Source organism: Corvus brachyrhynchos, unplaced genomic scaffold (genome assembly GCF_000691975.1).
Source record: "Corvus brachyrhynchos isolate BGI_N302 unplaced genomic scaffold, ASM69197v1 scaffold101, whole genome shotgun sequence".
Lineage (NCBI taxonomy): Eukaryota > Metazoa > Chordata > Aves > Passeriformes > Corvidae > Corvus > Corvus brachyrhynchos.
This window is the reverse complement of record NW_008237239.1, coordinates 19,675,655-19,699,007: the sequence shown is the minus strand read 5'-3', so window position 1 is coordinate 19,699,007 and position 23,353 is coordinate 19,675,655. Positions and strand designations below refer to the sequence as shown.

Here is a 23,353-nt window from a genome sequence, read left to right as displayed (position 1 = left end):
TATAATTTGGTGCATTTGTAAAACCACTGAGGTGATACCAGAAATAAATATAACTACTTTTATTTTAGGTGCTTCAATCTAGTCTGTTTTCACAGTATGGGACAAAACAGCAAATGAAAAAGCAAACATAGATAGAAGCAGCAGCCCTATCTCATAAGAATAAAGGAAGCCAAGGGCCAGTGAGGAGATAGAGAAATTAATAGAATGCTGACAACAAGAGTTCTAGACAGGTTATTTTATTCCAGGCAGGTTGATTCTAATGCATGCTCTAGTATGGATAGCATTTTTTTGAGGATGCAGTGATATAACAGCACAGGAAAAACATGACTTACAATGGGCTCTAAAACTGACATTTGGGAAGGTTACATGAAAGATGATGACAGTGGGACAAGTTGAAATTATGAATGTCAGTTCAAAAAAACAGGTCTTGACATATGAAATGATGCACAGGCAGTAAAAGTTAACCCATAAATATTGAGCTGTGTAGGATTTTTATTTTCAGAATGGTGATTTCCTACTAAAAAAAATTTAGTTAGCCCAATATCAAGATTAAGATGACTGCAGATCATCTTAGAGGATACAGCATATCTGCAAATAAGTTCTGTGATCTGGAAAGTTTAAAATTGGATTGGATACTGAAGTACTGAAACTACTAACTCATACAAAAGTTTGTAACTACTTTTTGTCCAATCTAAAATAACTGAGGCATTCTTTACCTTCTCGTTTGGTAAGAGTACAGTATCTCAACTTCTCATTTCAATTTATAAATAATTAAAATGCTAAAATATTTTAATTTTCTGATGGGTCTTCCAAGAGAATTCTGATTGGATTTTTGCAGGGTTTTTTATGCCTGCTGTTTAAAAATGTGTGTGAAAACTTTGGGAATTAAAATATTGCCTATATGTGTAGGAAAGCAGCAAGAGGAAAGTTAAACCCTGGTTGGTAAGTGGATACAATGTGTTCTTGAGGACGTCCTCCTCCTTGGAAGTAGATCATGCATCTTTAAGTACTTATAAAATAAAATAGTTTCTGACAGAACTACAGTTTCCCATACCACAGGAAAAAAATTGTGGAGGGGGAGAGACATTATAGATCTTGTAAAAGTCACAGTCTAAGCAAGGGAGACGCCTTTTCTTTGGCAACAGTGAGGAACAAGACTCATAGAATGGTTTGGTTTGGGTTCTGATGCAGCCCAAGACACAGCTGGCTCTCTGGGCTGCCAGCCCACGTGGCTGGGGGATGCCCAGCCTCCCATCCACCATCACCCCCAAGTCCTCCTGGGCAGGGCTGCTCTCAATCTGTTCGTCCCTCAGCTTGTGTTGACAATGCAGGTTGCCCCATCCCAGGCGCAGCACCTGCTCTTGGTATTATGAGAGTACAATGGGCCTACTTCTTGAGCTTGTCCAGATGCCTCTGGATGGCATCCCATCCTTCAGGAGTGTCAACCACATCATTCAGCTTGGTGTCATCAGCAAATAAACCGAGGGTGCCCTCAATCCCTCCACGTCATTAATGAAGACATCTAATAACACTGCTCTCAGTAAGGACCCCTGAGAGACACCACTTGCCACTGATGTCCATCAGGACTTTGAGTTGTGGACCACTACTGGATGCAACTGTCCAACCACTTTCTTATCCATCTATCAATCGACTCATGAAATCCACCTCTCTCCAATTTGGAGAGAAGGATGTTGTGGCCATGTCAAAGGCTTTACAAAAGTCCAGATAAATGACATCTGTAATCTCTCCTAGTCCACTGATGTAATCATTCCATCAAGAAGTTAAATTCCATTTTCACTTGTTTTTCTGTGCCTTTTGAGGCTACTCAGACCCCTCAGAACATCAGAGCACAGCGTCAAGTACAACAAGAAAGAATTCCCCTCCACCCAACTCTTTCAGGCCTTGAATTGCAGCCATGCCAACCATCTAAGCTATCCTGAGAGCAGGACAGGGAATCTGCTCATGAAATATATGAAAGGAAATTTGCTGTGTAACTGTGTTGGCAGGCTTGAGCTGCACTGCTTTTGCTGTTCAGACTCATTTATCTTTACGGGTTATCTGCTAGAACTGCACCTCAGCACACTTCGCTAATTTTCCCTGCGAGGGAAAATAACACTGTTCTTGGAATCCAAACACAGAATTATTTTCACTCATTTATTTGTCTCCAATTTATAATTTACCCATCTAATTACCGCAATAATTAGGCTGCAGGATGTAATATATGTGTTTCCACAGGTAGCTGCTGAAATTGTACCAGAGGTTATGCAGGGAACCGATGTTTGTGATAATGAACTTTCTGTGTTACATTGCCAAATCCTACACCCAAAAGGAAACATATATTGGAAATTCTCTCCTATACTTTTATGGCAGCTGTCTGCTTTCCCAGACAACTTCCATGCTGTGCAGGCTTGACAACACAATCTGTGTCTTATCTTTGTGCTGAATTCACTGTGTATTTGCAAAAACCCACATACAGAGGGATTTCTTTTTCCAGGATCAGCTTGGATTTCAAAATCAGAAATTGGTAACTCTGCAATTACTCAGAATGGCTGCACATTCCATACTATCTGCACACATTAATATTTTACCTAATGGTAACTCTGGTTAAGCAGAACTATTGATACCAGTAGCAGGAAGTGTAATTTTGCATTTGCTTTGTTGCTAAGGCTAAAATAGTACAGGACAATGAATTAATTGTAACTATTTATATCAGGAAAGTTTATGGAGTGCTTATAGCACAACAGAAATATGTCATTGTTAGAAACACTGATGTAAAATAGAAAAGAAGCAACTACAGGAGACCATTTCTACTAAATACAAAGGAAGGAAAAACAGTAATGAAAGGCAATTTTTTTCTCTCTTTTAGCCTGCTGGCTAAAAAGTATCAGCTTGAACCCCCTCCCAAATCCAACCAAAATTCTCATGATATATACTGTGCCATATTTAAGGGAAGATGACTGAGTAAAATTTGGTGTAACACATTTAAAAAAATAAAATAAAATGAAGCATACTATTATGAGGAGACAGAGGTTGAGGATTTGTGTATGCTAGACCAGTTTTAGAGAGGTGCTTGCTATCTATTTCTGCACGAAACACGTCAGGCTTGTTATTCTTTTACCATCCACATTCCCTGGGTGGTGAATTACAGAAAATCATCTAACACAATTCACCTTCCTCACTTCAAATCTCAGTAGGTTTTTTCATGCTCCTCATTTCTTTTTCTTTCTTTTTTTTTTTTTCCAAAGGAATTCAAGGTTAGAAAACGCGACAGCTATGGATACAGTTTTTACTTCAAAAGCGCAAGGCGAAAGTAGCATTTTCAAAGTGCAGCGCACAAAGGGATGTTGGATTTTGCCGATTGCCCTCGCAATGAGCCTTCCCTGGGCAGCGCGTTCGGTGAGATCACAGCGCTCTCTAGTGCCTTCAGCGAGCACATGGAGCGAGCTTGATCTGCTCTCCTTCAGTAAAGCGGCACACCAAAGACACGCCACAATCGGTTTGCAAAATATGTCGAATGAAAGGGCTGTGTTAATTATCAGCTCGCAACAGGATTGTTTTTTTTTCCTACCCATGCCTGATTTATCTACTAGGAAAAAAGCCAAACATATTAAAGACATACACATATGCATGAGTAGTACTTGCCATCTTAAAAATGTCAAGGAACAAGGTGGATGCTTTTTCTACAGCACCAAAACCAATGCTGAAATTTTACACTGTCTCAATAAACAAAACCGATGATGTTTAACAGAATGCAAACCCCAGAAATAACACGGCACAAATTTCAAATGCTACTTTACGAATGGAGTGTGAGCCATCCAAAAAGCTTTATCAGAAATGCTAGGTTTATAAATAAAACAATCTCTTACTGAAGATTATGACATATCAGGATACTGTTTTCACAGTCTTTCTTACAATCTTAATAGCACTTTCAAGTGAGGCAAACATGTAAAATATCACAAAATCCAGCATAATTACCAAGGTCAGCTCATTATCTGTGACTCAGAGGCAGTTAAAAGAAAATCCAGCAAGGAATAAGCTCTTGATGGAATATTAATATCTACTTTGAACATCCTGGCTTTTGAAATATCATATTTCTTTGACTGTTATGAACTTTCAGTTTTCCTTTCAAGAGCCTTCTTAAAGAATGTTAAAATATACAGTACTTTTCCACATGATCAGAACATATATTCTTATGTCTGATTAGGTAGTCATTATTTTAAAAGTATATTTACTTATACATCCTTCCAAAAAGATATTTTCCTCAGATGCAAGTTAGCTTTTCAGAAACCCACCCATAGAACTCATTACTATCACTTATTTTAAAATATACATATATTTATAAAAAATGGATCTTTAGAATCTAGCTGGATGTATAACATGTAGGTTTAATGCTATAAAACAAAGTTTACCCACCTGAAGTCGAAATTACAGTACATTACATATTTAGATGAGTATGTTATGCCACTTGTATAACTTATGTTCATGTAAAAGACATTGTAGGCTTCATTTAATCCCCCAACTATATTTTGGTTTATATGGGCCACTCTGTGTTATTATAATTTCCTACTTATTTTTTTTTATTCCCATGGGATCTCCACATGTTTAAAGTTGTACCTACCTGTGCAGAACTAATACTAAATTAGCATTGTCGGGTTATGATGATGTTATCTCTTGTGATCATATAAATTATTATAAAATAAATGATTTCATACAATAGTAAAAAAATATATTGTACTTTACATCCATTATTAATTTGTTTATCATTCTGTAATGGCCCTCACTGTAGATTACACAAGAATAACTGTACTTACTTTTGAGATCTAAATTTCTGGCTCCTGCTGTGCTCTGTGTTGTGATTTTAGTGTCAATCTTTACAGTGTGTAGGTTGTTGGTATCCCTTGATATCATTACATTATGCCACTGGTTGTCGTTCAGAGGTTTATTAGAACTTCCCTTGATGAGGTTGGCACCGTTTCCCAAGTCAAACACATAGTGTAAATACCTGGGAAAAGAGAAAAAATTGGAAAAGTTTCCTTTTTCTTTACATGGCAAGGGGGCACTAATTAATATGTCTAATACTTTCTATTTGCTTGTACTCCTCAGCAGAGCTGGCAAAACCAGAAGACAACAATGAATGCCAGATGGGGAAGCAACTGTCATTCCGAGAAATTGCCACTCGTTTGGATGAGTTGAGGTGCAGTCCCAAGTTTCTGGAAAGCAACGAGCACTCCATGTACCAAGACATGCATACATACTTGGAGAGAGAACAAGAGGGAGGCTACAAACTAGTACTTCTTTGTGGTAAACACGAGAGAAGTTATACCTATTATTTACTTTCATACATTTCAGGCATCTAGCTTCATCTGAAAGAAAGAGTCACAATAAAGCACATGAAGTTCAACATGAAGAAGCATTGTCAATCACATCTATCCAGTCAGAAAAAGGATTGGCATCCTAAACTTTCCCCTGTATTTCCTCCTGCACATACATTTTGAACGGACTGGTTTTGTCGTTACGCTAATCCATACATACCCTTTCACTAATTCAACCACAATGAAATCATTTCCATCGCCACTGTTAAAAAGTATCAATCCATCCAGGGAGGTGGTTTTGAACTGGAAAAAAAGGTGCATAGATGTGTACGCTTGTAGTGTGGCCAGTGCCACATAACTTGCTTTTGTTTTAAAGGTTACAGGGTCTGCTATGATGTTCCTGAACCCAAATCTTGCATTTAGCTCACAATAATCGATGTCTCCATTTTTACACAAGTCAATGTATGCCATGCCATTAAATGTGAGACTCTGCAGATGCCCAATAAAATTAGAAGGCACAGAAGACAGGTAGCGCCGTTCTGTTATTATTCCTGTTTCTATGTTGTGGAATTCCAGTCGTGTGTGATCGCCAGCCATTTGACCTTTAAACAGCAACAAGAAAACACGTGTTAGTGTCTGAAATGGGAGGTCAAAAAGCACATCATGTGATTAAGTATCTGCAATAATTTCACACTTCTCAGAATGTGCAAGGCCAATTCCAAAGGGAATTCTTCTAAATTCATCCTAATTACTGGTAAATCCAGGAGCCTTTAGCACATTTGGATAAGGCCAACAGCAAGATTTCTAAACTGAAACAGTTTGCCAGAGTATATTAAACTGCCAACAAAATCCCTCACTTTAGCGACACTTAACCAGATGTGGGGTTTTACTATAAGCAGGTACGTTTACTTAACATGAGGAAGACAAAGGCCAACCTCTGAGCTAAACCGACAATATGAGAGTTTCATGAAAGAGAAACAGAACAGCTTGAGGGATATTATTCCATGTGCTTTGCTTCAACATGCATGATCTGACTAGAGGAAGGAAGGATTCCTGTTTCCGCTGTCTTAGGTTCATTAATGCTGGCCCTGCTGCAAAGCCCTGTGCCACAAGAGTGGACAGCTGCTTGAAAGGAACTGGCTTTGTATCATGGGGATAAACCATGGGAGAAAGGGCAGAGCCCAAGAGATGGGCTGAGTAGAAAGCCTTCAGGAAGGGTGCACGCCAGTGTTTTGTAATCCTGGAAACAACAAGAGACTTGCTTTTGTCAGAAAGGTGGCCAAAAGCAAGCCCCACAGCTGCCTTTGAGTTCTCTCTGTCATGCAAGGACCCCTGCAGAGCAAGAAGCCTGAAATCTGCTGACTGTAGAGCTAATCTGGAGGAAAGGATCAGCACTGCCAGAGTACACTGCATACAGGTCAGGTAAGTGTTTAAGCTAGTTATTAAATACCTTACCCAGCACATCAAAATTGTGTTCACGGAAGTGTTCCTTTTTCTGACAGAACTTCCAATTTTTTCCATGCTGATTTTAAAGAAGTAGGTCAGTATTTTCACAGGGCTGATTCATGGTCACATTGTGTGGAAAACCAGCTTTTATTACTAATGAATTTCACCTCTTAATGTACTTTGCAAACCATGGCCTAGATTCTCCAATTCCTTAGCTGTATCATGTCTCTCATGAAGTACAGAGAAGGTGAAGAGCAGACCTAGTCAAGCTGAACTAAATACTGGCATAAAGCTGCTCTAATTCAAGTTCCCACTGTGGCAAAGCTGTTGACAAGACAAGTTCTCTCTGTCCATCCTGAAATATACTATTCCAAGAGAGAGTGTGAGCACTGAGCCAGGCTGGACATGTCAGAAGTGGTGCACAAAGCCTGGAGGAGGCTGACACAGCTGTACCTTTGTAGGTGTCATAAGGAAGTGTCTGTAGACATGTGTGTGACAGGGAAAAGACAAGGGGAAGAGAAATGTCGATATCTGGGATTTGCCCAGGGAGATGAAGTCATGAGCAGGTTAAGTCACAGCACTGAGATACAACTACAGGCATCAGTGAAATTACAGGCACAAAAATTGCTCTAATAATTTATGAGAAATATTTACAAGTAGCTTACTTGGCTTCAGGATGAGTTCTGTATGAGAACTTACTCTTATTGGTGTCATTGAACAGCACCACCACCTGGGATCTGCACTCACAGGACTGAGCACTGCAAGAGGCACCTTAAACCCCAGGGACAGTCTTCTTGATGTTCTTGTTTCTAAACATCAGCTCTGAAGATACCACTTGCCCTGAATGTATTAAGCAAAAGTGGGTTCTTCCTTGCAGTAATGAGTCAGGGAGCTGTCTTGGAAAATGCCAAATGTGTAATTTTGCTGGGACAAGAGCTGTATGTTGGATCACAGCCAAAGAGCTGAGGATCAAGTTTTAGAGAAGAACACTATGTATTCCAGTCCTGTATCCCTTCAGATGGCATTGCATTAATATCATGGCATAAATCCACTGAGCTTTGGCCTGTAGCACAGTATCCCCACTACATTAAATGTATTTCTTTCTTTGAGCATAGTAATAAAAAAGTTCCTGAATCTGGGCTCACATCCCAAATCTCCCTCTGACATTTCAGTTCTACAAACATGCAAACAGGACTTGAGACTTCACATAATGCTCCACAGGATTTGTAAAAGCAGCAATGAAGGAGAAGAGAGAGAGTGTAATTAGTACTTACAAGGTTGGGAGTTTGGGGGTTTGGTGGTGGTTTTTTTTTTTTTTTAATTTTGTTTGTTATCTTTTTTTTTTTTTTTAAATTTATCCAGTTTGTGGAAAAACACCATACAAAAGGCCAATTGAATTTCTGTTCATAACTATAAGCTATTCTGTTATCCAACTTTAGTGACTTTCAATCCACTTTTATTTTCTATACAGTTTTAGAAAATAAGGTGCATCAGGGCTGGAAGTATTTAAACTCTTCTATGACGAGTAATTTCTTCAAAACAACCTCCAATGAAAACTTGTTATGACTCTGAATTATATTATTTAACCATGCACACATTATGCATTTGTCAAAGAGAACCAACTCACAAATGACTAAGTAGTATTTCATAATCTGTAAAAACTGGAAAGTCAGGCTGAATTATTTAATGGCTTTTCCTCCAGTTTAAGCTTTCTAGATCTGATGAGGTTTCTTTCATATACAACAGGAAATGGAATCAAAAAAGGAAAACACAATGTGTGGTGGGAAAAAGCTGGAATTTTTAGTAGGAAGCCCTTTTCTTCCTTATTCTCCTTATAACACTACAGTGACCTTTCACAGGAAAAATGAATGGGTTAAATTTTAAGCAAATTTCTGATTGTTGGGACATCTGAAGCAAAGTTTTAAGCAATATAAAACAAGAATGCTTTAATACACATTAAATTCTAATACATACATTTGAAATTTAAACTTGTAAAGGCTTTTAAAACACTCAGTGTTGAAAAAAACCCAAACCAACAAAAAAACCCACCCCAAAAAAAAACCCCAAACAAAAAATCTCATCAGCTACACAACAATAAAGACTTTCTTTGTTGGAAATGTGATATTCCTGGCACTAACAGCAGATTACCCATATTTACAGTTTGCTCTGTTTCTTCTCTTACACCAGTTCCCTCCTCACTGGTGAAGGAGACCACGGATTGGCCATGCAGATTCCTACAGGGAGTTTAGGAAGCTTAGGAAGTCTTTTTTTGTCTAAAATATTGGGATGACTTTCTCCCTTTGGATGAATAATATTAAGCATTTGTGGGTTATGCAAATGCAGACAACTTCCAGCTTGAAGCACTGAGAGGGAATTCAAGTCAACTGGCCAGTTTTTGATGCAGATACTGGGTTGTGGAAAGAATACAAGTGTTGCACCAGAAAACTGGACCCAGGCTATGTAACCTGTAGTATTTGTAAATTAGACCTCTGCCATGAATTGTGCATTTGGATCTTGCACTGGATTTTGATCTAAACAATTTCCACTATATTATAATCTGCCTTGAGTGGTAGTTGAAGCAGCCAGATGATAATATTATTCAGTATACTTCTACCCATACTATAAATTTATTATCAAAGAGAAAATAAATTATTTAGGCCATCTACATTCTTGGGAGAATGACCCTGGGCATCATAACATACACACAGACTTCAGCTCTGGAAGATATATTGGTAATTTCTGATTCTAGAAAATATGTTCTTGCAACTATATGAATTATTTTTCAACCAGTGACATGACCCTCAGAGTTCTGCTGTGGTGAAAAGCGATTATTAAAGAAGGTACATGCCTCTTTAAAAAAAACCAAAACCAAAATCATTTAACTTTTTACCATTTTAACAAAGGTTAGAACCAATGATAAAAGTTGTTTAATGCTACACAAAACCAAAGGATAACTCTAAATAGCTAACACAAAATTAGGCACATTGTACTGTGCAAGGAATCAGGGCCAGAAGCCAGATCAGTTGCTATTAACAATATGTATGTTGTTAGCATACATGCCATATAAGCATTGCCTTGTACAGGACAAAATCAATGTGTTCTCTATTAAACTTTCTGATAATATAAATATAGAAATACATTTCTAACATCTGCTAGCATGCATGTCAGTTGTTTTCTTCCATCCTGACCGCTAGTATTTGAGAAAAACATGCTGCCTAATATATTGAGGACAGTTGATGCAAGATTCAAACCACAGTAGAATATCCTTCAAATGTTTATTAAATTCTTTCTTCCAGCAGTGGCTTAGAGTTTAGCCTTAACAATGTGTTGCCAAAAGCATTTTGCTTGCCTTCTCATTAGTGATGTATCAAATCACTCCTCTCCAATTACTGTATAAAAACACTCATTTAAGTCAGCACAAAGTTTTTCTTTAATTTCAATAGCAAACTCAGAGCAACATTAACATCAAGTGTAATAACACACTTGTTGTACCAGCATTCCAAGATGCATAACACGGATTTTGAATCTTACCCAGGAAAAGAAAAAAACCATCTGTTTCCTTCAGCTAAAGCCATTTTACTTCCGTCATTTTCCTTTTTTTGTTTCGTGTTTCCCCCCAGCCAACATGGAATCATGGAATCACAATGGCACACTACCTGTCACGGCCTGCTGGTCATCCACCATTAACTTTAAACCTTTTCCTCGCCGCACCACACGCACTGTGTGCCACTCATTATCATTGAGGTTATAGCCAGCAAAAAGGGTTTCTGGGCCTTTGCCTGTAGGATATGCCAAACAGTCATTATGCAATCTTTAAAGCAGTTTACATGTGAACCTCACAGAGAAAGAGAGAAACAGAGAGACTGGCTGGGCAAATGTTAAAACTCACCAAAAGTCACATCAAGCAAGAGAATTACCAAGTATAAGCAAAATATAGAGCTACTATATACTGTATACTATAGAACTACTACATTAAAACACTTCTAATGTCTATTTAATTACGTAAGTACATTGTATACGCACCAGGTTTTCATAAATAGGCACAGTCAACATGGATTTAATTATTCACTTTTCAATCACATACAGGCCTTTAAGGAATGGGATTACTGAGCTAAAAGAACTTCAAGTATGGATTTACAAGACTGGATTTTTGCTCCTTTATTAAAAATAATTTGGTGGAAAATAAAAAGTGGTAAATGTGTGTGCATGTGCGTTATATTTTTCTTAATCTATGTCAACTTCTCTGTTTATTTAGCATCTGTTTATTAGGACTTCTCAGAATATAATCTATTATCTGATCTAGATGACTTGCTAATAATTCCCACACAGTACCTTCTGATGTTAGTGGATCTTCATACTTTGCTTTTTCATTTAGTGGATATGTTTTTCTTGGGATCCGCTATTTTTGTCAGCAGTACAGCAAACACTTTTAATGCAAATTCTGTGTATAACACAATGTACTGGTGATAACTGAAGTATTCACAAACCTAGGAAACAGGACATCTTTAATGCCCAGGAAAAGATTTCTCATAACAAAAGGATTATGGAAATTGTCCCCTGCACTGTCGACCAAGAAGTGAAAGAGAGAAAGAAAAATCCTGACTTTGTACTGTCACTGATAGGAATAGATGATAGACCAAGTGCTGAACCAAGTGATCAGAACTTATGTGGTGACTGTTCAAAAGGCAAAGTTAATCCACAATTAACAAATTACATTCTTGTAAAATAGAGACCTCTCTGGCCTGTTTTTCAGTTCCTGTGGCAGAACAAATGCTGCTGATAACTAAAAGTTGTCAATTAAATTCTGGACTCCGCTGTCCAAGAGAGACATGGAGCTCCTGGGGCACGTCCAGTGGAGGGCTATGAAGATGATCAAGGGCTGGGAGCATCTCTCTGATGAGGAAAGGCTGAGGGAGCTGGGCCTGTTCATTCAGCCTCGAGGAGAGACACAGAGAGGGAACCTCACCAATGGCTGTCGGTGTCTGCAGGGAGGGGTCAGAGGATGGAGCCAGGCTCTGCTCAGTGGTTCCAATCAATGGAACAAGAGGCAATAGGCAGGAATTGAGGCACAGGAAGTTCCATCTGAATATGAGGGAGAAATTCCTTCTGTGCAGGTGACAGAGCACTGGAACAGGTTACCCAGATAGGCTCTGGATATCCCCCCCTCCCTGGGGATATTCAAGAACCATCTGGACATAATCCTGTACCATGTGCTCTGGAATGAAACTGCTTGAGCAGGGAGGTTGGACCAGATGCCCCACTGTGGCTCTTTCCAACCTCACCCACCCTGTGATTCTGTAAAAGAGACACATTATGAAATAACTTTTGACACAGAAATACTGTGGTTACCCTGAGTCAGACAATTGCCTCCACTGTGTCCTTCCAGGTGACCGTATCCCACGTGTCAGTCTTGTTTTGAAAGGAATATGCCACTAGCTCTGAAACTCTCCCACATTTCTCTTGGGATTCTTTTCCATCCAGCACAGGCTAACTGTGGTGGAGGAGGTCTATTAGTAAAATCAAAGCCTAAAATCAAAGCCTCTATGACTTCAGAACTGCACTGAGGGAAGAGGACGCTAAGAGCTTGATGTAGCTGTTCAGCATATTGGACAGTTTGCATCTCAGATGTTTTCTATCTTCTGTCAGCATTTTTTTAATTGCTTCTGGTTCATTGCCTTGCTTTTATATGCAGCCTTTACTATTTTGGGCATGCCAAGGGATCTCCAGGAAAGAAAATGCAAAGCAAAGGCAGTGAGATTCTCATAACACTGTTTCTCTGTGTCTCTGTATTGACACCAAGCTAGGAAAGGTGTTCAAACCCAGAAGAAGCAGATGATTGGGGTCAATTACCTGAATCATTCTGTTTCTTAAATGTTTGCTTTCTTTGACAAGGCTGGTTTTGCATAAAGCTTAAGTGAATAATATTCTCTTTGAATGTGCTGATATAGATGCAGTGAGTAAAACTTTAAGCAATTTCTTTTAGGCACTTCAACAGAAGCAATTTCTACCTAGAGTTGGAAAAAGCAGATGGATTTATATAAAATGCTGAAATGACATGAGCAAAATCTTAGTGAGAGTCAATTAGCCTACCTAGTCATACGTCATTTAATATTATTGTAAACATATTCATACTTATTTGTTAGTCCAACCCCCCCTTTGTTTTTCAATTATTAAAGTAGTTGAACCACTTAGTCTCCATTTTCTTGCTTCAGATCTCTAAAAGACCCAAAAGCATATGCAATTTTAATTTACTCTCACATTAACAACCCTCTGTAGTGTCCCTTTCATGTAAAGGTGCCTCAGTGTATATTAATATCAAATCCAACTTGCCTGCTCACATTTACAAGCAAATCTATCTATTCTCTTTTAATGGCTGGGGACTTGTAAGCTCTTCCTGTTGTAAAATTAAATGTGTATTTTCCTATGCATCAGTCTATTTTCCTTGCAAGAGTATTCCGAGTAAAAAAAAAAAATCAGGTCAGCTGCCTGTTCCCACTGCACGCAATCCAAAAGAGGATTAAGGGGACCCCTGGTGAAAGGGCTATAAAAAGGACAAACCTTGGTATGACACACCATGGGGGCAGTGCACTGAAAAGAGTCCTGGTCTTGGAGAAACTATCCACTTGCATGGAAAGGAGACCTTTCTTTCCTCTCTAACAGAGAAGAAGGGCTTTTACTTTGTCAGAGAGAGTTCAAGAAATTACAAAATAGCCAGGTCCAGTGCCCAGGGATTGTGTATCTACCTGTCCCATCTTGCTGCATTTCTGCTAAGTGGAATAGTTTTCCATGGCAGCTGTAGAGGGAGACAAGGAAGGATGCATGCTCACCATTCCCGTGCTAATGCAGTGCTTGGGCTGCTTCCTGACAAGAAGATGCTTTCATACAGAAAAGCAGCAAATATGTTTGTGAGCAGAGTATTTTGGAGACAATTGTCTAAATACTTAAACACAAAAACATGTAGGAATCCCTTGATACCACAAGACTACCAGAACTGCAGAAGAAAACTCTTAACGTACTTTGTTAAATGGCATCGGCCAACCAAAAACATAGTTCATATTAGTACTTTACTCACTGGCTTTCAAATATATTGACCTGAAATTAATTTAAACATCGTATTGAGGTCATAACAGTACAGAGTCTTCTGCCCTGGTTATAGTTCTTATGGTGAATCTACTAGAAATTTATATCTACTAAATCATTGGCTCTCTGGTCTTGCTCTGACTTTACACTGATGTGACTCCATTTAAATCACAGCAGCAGAAAGAGCTCTTAAATAAGTGTATTTAAATAAGAATTGGCATACTGTCACCTTTTTTTTTTTTTTTGCAAGGGGGGAGGGGTGTTCTGGGCTTTTAAAAAAAATATTGTTCAATATCTCCCACAAGAAGAAAAGCCAGAGCCCCAACTAAGAGAAAAACATATATATAATTTTCAGGTTTTTTTGTTTTTCAAGGACTGATACTACTTTTCCAAACTTCTGTCTCTCCACTCCTATTTCCCACACTGCCATTCCCCTGGAACTCATCTGTCTCTTTCTATACAGAACACAGTTATTTTGCTTCACATACCCAGCCAGCTCACTGGCTCACTTTCTGAGCTACTCATTTTCTCAGATACTAAACTCTTAATCATAAACCTTTCCTTTCTGAGACCAGATGCAAACTGGAAAAAAAAAAAAAAATCCACTAAGTGTCTCCTCTTGCTTAAGTATGAAATTTATTATCAATGTCTAGGTTCAGCTCTTCCCCTATTTTAAAGGCTTAAATAACTACTAGATTTTATGCATCCCTAGAGAAAATGGAAAGTACAAAATAAAAGAAGTACTGGCACTTTTATGGCTACCACAATTTGCTCAGAGTCCATCACGCCAGTAAAATTTCCACATCCATTTAAAAGCAGATAATTGCTTGTATAACCAACTTTTTACAAAGCAAAATGCAGACTGTGCAGTCAGTCGATACAGGTACAAATCTTGATGGTGCAATTCATTATGAGCTAGGACATATAAAGCCCCAAAAATTCCCAGTTATATGTTTACTTTGGCATCCAAAGATGAGCTTACTTTGTTGTCAGCACCTCAGCTGGAACTTAACAGCCTTTCCAAAGTTAAAGGAAAAAAGTGTGAACCTCACAAAGAAAAAAAATCGAATTTCCAGTGCACTGAATGTTCTAAATATTCTCTAGAGATTCCTATTCTTTTTACTACCTTGTGAGGAGCTTATTCAGCCTAATTCAGGTCCTGAAGATTTGCTGCATTCCAACGAGTCAGTCAATTAAGTTCAATATGCACAATTTTTCCTCTTATAGATATCTATCCTGTGGTACTGTACTTTTAACCAACTATCTGAACAGAACTGATGATTTTGAAAGAAGATACTAGCTTTTGGCATTGTACCAAAACATGGTCAAAATTAGTTGTCTGCACCAAACACAGGAATTTGTTTCTCAAAATGCCACCCACCACTACCAAGAAATGTACCAAAATGCTTGGAGCATTCAATGCTGCCATTAAAAGTAGATATGAAACATGAAATATAGAAAGAGGCATAGTAAAGAGAGACTAGCAAGGGAGACTGGGTGGTTCAGTGAATGCTATACTAACCTATGGAACCCAAGCCAGATACAGGCAAATCACCACTATTTATTTATTGGTCAGCATGAGAAGGATCAGTGGTTTCAGCCTGGTTTGCTAACAGAAAACTATGCATTCTACAGCTATCAGTTTCAGGTGGCATTTAGACAAAAAGCCATTTGGACAAGAAGACAAAATCCTGAGATCAATTCAGTTAATAGCAAATGTTACTTTAAGTCAGGGTTGTCAAGATTTCAGCTAAAATAATAAATATTTTACAATTCACCTTGCTACGTATAGAAAACTGCATGGCTCTAAGGGACACCTAAGAGTGTCATTGTAAATACCTGGTGCAGAACAAGACAACTATGTGCCATCTCATTTATCCTGCCTTCCAGAGTAAATTTAGCATGCCTCTAACCCATGCTTCTGTTCCAGCACTCAGCCAGACTCACAGTCACTGTGCAAACCTCACGAGGCATCTGCATTTCATACCAGGCTGCAGCGCAAATAGCTCAGGGGAGGCTCCTCCAGAGCAAGGTACAGAAGCAAAAGACGTACAGGGTAGGGCATCTTGACCTTCACTATCCTTTCTATGGCTGGCTGCAGAAACATTACTGGTCTTCCAAAACACTCATTAGCACAGCTGATCTTAAAATGTCAATTAATATAGTGACTCAACTGTATTTTAAATGACTGTGCCTGTATCATCCCAAAATTCCCTCACTAAACATGTTTCTTGCCAATAGGAAAATTACATTGCCTTTTAAACATCAGAAAAGTGTATCAGGTTATCATTTACAGCTAATTGATAAGAAAACTTGAAAATATCTAATTGCAAATCAAAGAAATTTTGTCTACTGTATTTTCTGCCCAACAGACTCATATGGAAAATTCCACAAGAATAGCACATTCACTGGATTGTATCAAGAAAAACACATCAATCTTGCACTGCTTGATCCAAATGCTTCAGCCCACAATAGTTTTATTATAGGCAAAATTGCTTTTGGCAATTTGGGTAATGTATTGGCAGTTAAGGGTATTTTTATCCCTTTTTTTAAAATAAAATTTGACATTTCAGAAATTAAAATGAAGGAGATTGGAGCTGCTGGTATCATTTATTAGCCTTCATTTCAGCTGTAGAATAGATTTGCTCATATTCTTTAGAATAACAGGAATGTAATATTAAATATTGCCATTGAGGCATATCTATATTTCTCATATAGAAACGCACAAAGCTAAACAAGTTACTTTTGAAAATTCTGCTGGTTTCCCCTACATGAACAAACTACAAACAGACTGCATTCAATATTGATCTAGTTCACTAGCAAGGAGAAACAGCACACACAGTGAATTCACTGGGGAAGAAAAATCCATGGAAGGATATAAAAACAACCAATCCAGGAATCAAGCACCCATATCCAGCTCTGAGGACACAGAGTTTTCATTTGTCTGGTTCTTTTCTCTCTTTTCTCTAAATTCGCTTCCCCAGGCCACGGCGTGAGTTGCTGTGCATTTCCCCCCTCCCAGCTTTGTCTTTCTCTTGGAAGCTGCTTAATTTAGGGTGTAATATCACACATACTCATCCTTTTACCTCTTTTAAGCTGTGAGATATTCACTGTGACACAGCTGATGTCTAAACAGAGCCAGTGGATCTAGGTGGGAGGGTAGAATACAGATCTATTGGACTAAATTAAATCTAAGGATTCTGCCAAGAAAGGTGCTGCTGATGAAACACTGTCTTGTGAAAGCCTATTCTCTACAAATAGGACCAGTACTCTACTTCAGCAAGATGGAGAAAGAAAGAAAAGCATCAGAAAGCAATAAACTTTAGAGTTACAAGTCTTGGCCTCCACACTTCCCTGCTAGACCAAAGGATATGTAGAAGACAGACACATGCTCTCAAAATTGTGCCTTGCTGGTCAATTATTTGGTCTATAATAATTGGAACTGTATTTCCTGGAAAAAAAAAAAAAAAGGTTTTGAAGTAGCAATTACAGCCCTCTGTGAGCTCAGAGCACATGAGAGGATAAAACTAGTTTTGTTACTGCATTATGAAAAGTCTGACCCATCTTACAGACGTTTCTCAATGCATTACTCAAAACGTTTATGCATTTTAATTTAGTTTTGTAAGTCATCTATGTAAGCAAGTGAAACACAAACAGCCCTAAGGACATGTAATTTTCCTTCTTCTTGAAAATAATCAAAGAAAAGTATCTTTTAAAAGTAGCTGAAACCAGAAGGCAGCTAGATCCCTGTATTTTTAATGAGTGCAGTTTCTCTTTCATACCGTTCTCTGAGGATCACAAGGACCAGAAAATGTGCTAAAGGTACTAAAGGTTGTATGAATCTCCCCCAAGGCTGTGAACTAAAGCAAAGTCAATGAGCTTGAAAAAGATGGTTGTTGCTTTGTCAGCTTACTGCTGAATGCTCTGAGACAAATTTTCAGAAACTATGGTGAACCTGACAATTGGCTTTGCTGTAGGTAAGGTGAGCTTTCAATACATGGCAATTGGATGCTAATTTAAAGAAAACTTTTGTGAAAGATGATTTACTTTGTATTTACTCCATGTAAAGCAATGTGCACTTGCAAGGATCGTGCAGCTTCACAATCACACTGCAAGGTCATATCCTGCCTTGAATCAGGCTAAATGTTTTAAAGTGCACTCAAGAGTTAACAGTGTGAGTTGGCATTCAGCAGATTCATTTCCACAAACTACTTGTGTGGCTTTAATAAATCTTAATTTGTTTTCGCATTAGCTTGATGTGGCTGCTATGATGGAAAAACTCCACAAACTTTAAGCTGAATACATTTGAGCATTTTTCTTTAAGTCAACACAAACGCTTTCAAGTCAGTATCTTTGGCTTCATTCTACCTAAGCTACTGCTCTACACTAGGAAAGGAGCTATTTCACATGTCTTCTACCCCATTTGATAACTGAAATTATTTTTTCTTCAAATATCACCCACCATAAGCTTGTGTATTACACGAAAAAGAAAATGGGAAATTTTAATCCCTTTAAAAGACTGAAATTCTCCCATGCAGGATTTTTGCATTACACTGAGCTTTCTAATTCTGAAAGCTTGCTTCAATGGAAAATTCTTTTTAGCTCTTACTTAACAAAAACTTTGTAAAACTGGCAAAGAAAAGAATGGCTAATTCATCGGGAGTTATTAGCGTTTACTTTTTCTGCTTCTATAAAAAGAATAGGATTGAAAAATCATGACAAATGATGTGGGAACTTGGGAACTCCTATGTAAAATAGTACTAAAACTGACATTAAACCCCAATTTTAAGGACTATTGAAATTCAATTTTTTTAAAAGTAAATATTCATTGTTCAGATATGACTTTAATGGCAACCAGAACCTCTAATATTCATTAATTCTCTATAAATTCAGAGTTCTAGCAATACTACTGGTTTTTGAGATGTGGCTTAAAGTAATGGAAAACAGCAATCCTAAGATAAATTCAAGGTAAGTTTCTCCTTTCCCAAGAAGAGTTTGATATTTACCTCAGCAGACTCATTATTCTGGTCTTGGCTACCAAACCAAAAGTCCCAAACCTTAAAAAACACAGAGGCAGAAACATACATTTCCCTGTCCTGGATTTGCAGGAGCAGCAAGAACGTTCCCCTAAGTTTTCAAAGAAGTGGAGAGTAATACACCTGACAACCTCCATTTCCTTAGGCATTATCTCTACAAGTTACTATTCAAACACAGTGCCCTCAGCTTCCAGAGGAATTTTGTTATCTTCTCTGAGCCCAAGAGATCTGGAGGAATTCTGACTTCACAGTAAGATAGGTATCTAAATAACTTTTATAATCTGGACCTTAATCGCTGTCATTCAGCTAATAAGCAAACAAACAAAAAAGACTGAGAGACAAAGGTGCTGCAGGCAACAGATGCAGCTGATCTCCAGGTGTACCCTTAGGAGCCCGAAGAACCTGTGCTACTGCTTTCCACTTAAACCCAGTGAAGTAAAAATAACCTAACTTACAGCAATCTTCGTAGAAAAAGTAGGTACACACTTGATTATTTCATTTTTTTTCATGGAGAGAATTGTAATATTTGTTGTACATTGGCTAGATGATAAGTGACAACAAGGAAGAAAAGCAGAAACAGCTTTGACCACACATCAGCCTTTCTGACATTCATATTGACTGTGCCCATTTATATCAAAACCATGGCTGTCAAAACTCGTTACATTTTAAAATATAAGTAAGCACAATTTAAGTATGCTTAGCCATAATTTACCTTTCTATAGAAAAAAATTACCTTTATGTTTAGTTAAATTAACATAACAGGAAAAAAAACCATTTAAATATTTCCTTTTACCCTTACATCTTGCACAGTGTTCTTAAGAATAAGCAGATTGGAAACTATCTGGCATAGAAAGGAAGAGAATTTGGACTGTGACTTTATTTTAAGAATAAACTCCTCTTAATTTACAGGTGTCTTCATCCCAAAAAACAGTTGTTATAAAATAGTTACAACTAAATCTTACACTCATATCCTTTTTTTTTTGTAATTTAAATGCTGAATTATAACATTTTGCCTAATTAAGAATAATGAGAATAATATTTAAAGTTTTATTATTATTGATTATTTAAGTGTTTTAAAATATTTTTATAATCATCATGGATCAGAAAGCACAATTTCTTGACACTGCTTATTCTTGGATACTTCTAGGCAGACAGGAATCAAGCAAGGAGGACTAAAATAGACATTTCAGATTGTTTTCAGAAATTACAAGTGAGTGAATACAAAGGTTGATCCCTGTTCTACGATCAGCCTCCACTGACTTGGATGGGTATAGTCTTGCATGCCTGAGAAGAAAAGCATAGCTTTTTAAATTTAGTACCTGGAGTTGTTTTTAACATTGAGAGAATCTCTCCAATGCTCTTGTGCCATTTATCATCTCTTTAGGATTGTGCTCAGTGTCAGAAAGTGACAATTTTTTATTTAACAAAACAAGTAAGCTTCTTGGCAGAAGTCCCTACTTGCACTTTCTTAAGGTGTGCTCTGTATCTTATCATTGGTTTATGCAATTTTAGGGAATCAAGAATCCTTGTTGCTGACTTTCAGAGGTAGTGCTGCTCTTATTCACAGCCAATTAGCTCATCAGCTGAGTTCCTAAGTGTCTTGTATCATGTCAGTGATGGTGTCAGCTGTCTCGTGTTAGCTGGAGATGCAAGAATACTTCTTCCCCCCAGAGCAAATGGTGTGGTCGTTTCCTCCTAAGAAACTGCAGACTGGCTTTTGAGCTGCTGAAATATTAGCAAAAACTGCAGAGACAGTTCAAAGTGTACCAATAACCACAGCAAAAGTTCACCAGGTAATTTTCACCCATATTCAACAATTATAGTGCTTAATTTTTGGTAAAACTATAAGTTTTTTTACAAGTCACCTGTAAACAATCCATGGCATGTAAGTGAAAGATGGAGTTGTTGACTTACCTATTTGAGCTTTCTTTTCCAGACAGATTTTACTACTAGTGAGAAAAGCCTTAGTGTGCAGAGACAGAGAGGAACTTTTAACTAGTGAAATTTTATTTCTACATACATGTGCTTCACTCCCTGGAGGAAAATCTCACAGAATATAAAATGAATAAGAAATAATACCAAAGAATTAGCATAAGCTACATGAACCACAGCTCCCTTTTTTCTTTAATTGCTTTTTCTCATTCCATGTCTTGGTCTTCATCTTGTGTCTTGTTGCTTCAAGACTGCCTAGACAAATAACTGCTGAAGAGTTCCTTGCACATTTCCCAAAGGGGACTGCATCTCTGAAAGACAACTTTATCTTGATGTCTCAGCTCAACAGAGCAATATCTCCTCTGAAGGGACTTGTCTGATGGATTGAGGCCTAGAAATCAGCTGGAAGGGAGCATAAGTTAACCTCTTGACATGTCATCCAAAAAAGTAATGTGCTTGGATGGAAATTTCAACAGCTACCTGAATATAATTCATTAAAGTTATTGTCAAGAAGAGATAATAAGGAAGCAGTTATGTGGTTCCAGTAATAAGCTACTGAGTGCTTAAAATGTTATGATAGATGTTTCATGCATTTTAATAGACATAAATGCAAAATGTGCTAGATACAGAGTAAGTGCTTTTAATATAAGTAACTGCTCATCAGTGACATGCACTGGGTAGATGTTTTTAATGTTTTCAGCTCTTCAAAAAAAGCACATTGAAAAATGAATTACAGTTCTTATAACATTAATGAAGAATAATGTTGTAGCTGAGAGACTGCTAGGCTCCTTCATCAAGACTGAACTTATGAAACAATGCCCTGCTGCAGAGAAGTGAAGCAAGGATAAAAGAGCCACCTTTCTGAAACAGTCATGGAGCTAATACATACTTACACGAAGGTTTTTTGCAGATGCAATAAAGGAGGGGCCATCAAAATGCCACAGATGACTCAGAAACCAGGTTCTGTGAACTTGTACTTATGCAAATAGGTGGACAACTCAACTTCTGTGCTACATATGGAAAGGACAAAAGCTCTACGCACATGTAGAGTTATAGTTATCTGCTGCCTATAATCAGATTTCACTGGTCTTAGTGCTGAAAGAGTAAGAAAATTCCTTATCAGGGATTTATTCCAGACTTCCAGCAGAACAAATATAGAAATGTTTCAAAATAATTTTGATTTATGCAAAATTTTATTTTGGCAGCCTTGTCATTTTTCCTTTCTTTCTTTGATTGAAGAAGAGGGAGCCAAACATTTCCTAAGCAGCTTGGCTCTCCTCTTCACACAAAACTGAGATATAGGATCAGATCTGACTCTCACAGAAACCAGCTGCAGGTTTTTTTGATCATTTAGAAGTAGTATCTATTAATGTGAGAGGGACAAACAGAAACTTGGCAATTCCCCTCAACATATGCCAGACCTACTGCAATGATCCCTGGCTGTGCTAGTGAGAACCAGATATCCCATTCCAATTTCACTCTCCTTGATTCTGTTTCCCCTTTCCCTTGCTTCCTACCAAATGCATGTCCATTCTATTAAAAAAAAAAAAAATTCCAAACATTTATTCTATGAGTTCCTTACAAGTGTGTATTAGGACAGGATGGCGGCTGCGAGCATGTGGTGTGCTGATCAGAAAAGCAGTATCTCCCTGCAGAGAGACAGCAATTTGGTTGGTTTTCCTTGAAAAGTTCTCGAGATAAGCACAGCACCACTGAATTAGTAAGGCTTCATTTTTAGAAAAAGTCCTATTCACTTAATAGATTTAAATGCTTCCTGAACTAAACTATTAATGATTTTAGTATCTTATACAGAGCTTTTGGGAAAAAAAACCCAAAAAAGTAATTTTCTATTCCCTGAAAATAACTCTTCAAACTGTAGTATTACAATAGAAATAGTGGAGTATGTCTCCATAGAACTTTCATTTATAAGCACTTCTAAATGTTTTCTGCAAACATATTAATAAATGTTCCTCTCAAGAGCATTATATCTTAGAAACAGAAAGTCCTAAGAAACAAAGACATAAAGAGCAAAGAAAGGTGTTTTTACATGAAGTCTGATAGTATTTTAAATATCTGTATAAATTTAGAAACATCATCAGCTCACCAATGCTGAGTTACTGTTATTTTTTCTTAATCCTGAATGCCAACAATTCATTTTTTTTTAAAAGAGCTACAGACCAAAATTTCTGGCCAGAAAGATCTTAGTAATAAGTAAAAAAAAATTATTCACAATGTTTAGTGAATATAAAAGAGCCATTTTAATTAATGGCTTACCCTAATTTGACTGGATTTGTCAGTTAATCAAGAGGTTTTTTTGAGAATTTGCTGAAATATTGGCTTGTGTCATCTGCTGCCATCTGTGTGTTAACACTCTAATCTTCATGGAATCTGATTACAAAGTTTAGAATGGCTGTATACAACCCAGTTGATGATAGATTTATATTTTTTTTCAGCCTAATGTGTCTGTGAGTCTGTGATTACTTTCACTAGCAATTTCCTCTTGCTCTGAACACAGGGTATAAACTAGTGATGAAATAATTAGGGAAA

The 23,353-nt window shown here is 37.6% G+C and overlaps 1 protein-coding gene across 12 annotated transcripts in view; it reads right to left on the bottom strand.

Annotated features, from left to right (window-relative positions):
• The window catches only part of NRXN1 (neurexin 1), a 672,391-nt gene that overhangs the window by 352,117 nt on the left and 296,921 nt on the right, over positions 1-23,353 (bottom strand). For all 12 annotated transcript variants that reach the window (XM_008630366.1, XM_017730095.1, XM_008630367.1 and 9 more), the window contains 3 exons: positions 10,415-10,537; positions 5,533-5,914; positions 4,812-5,002 (listed from right to left, as the gene is read on the bottom strand). In XM_008630366.1, coding sequence (XP_008628588.1) covers positions 4,812-5,002; positions 5,533-5,914; positions 10,415-10,537 — 696 coding nt within the window. The remainder of the gene's footprint in view (positions 1-4,811; positions 5,003-5,532; positions 5,915-10,414; positions 10,538-23,353) is intronic.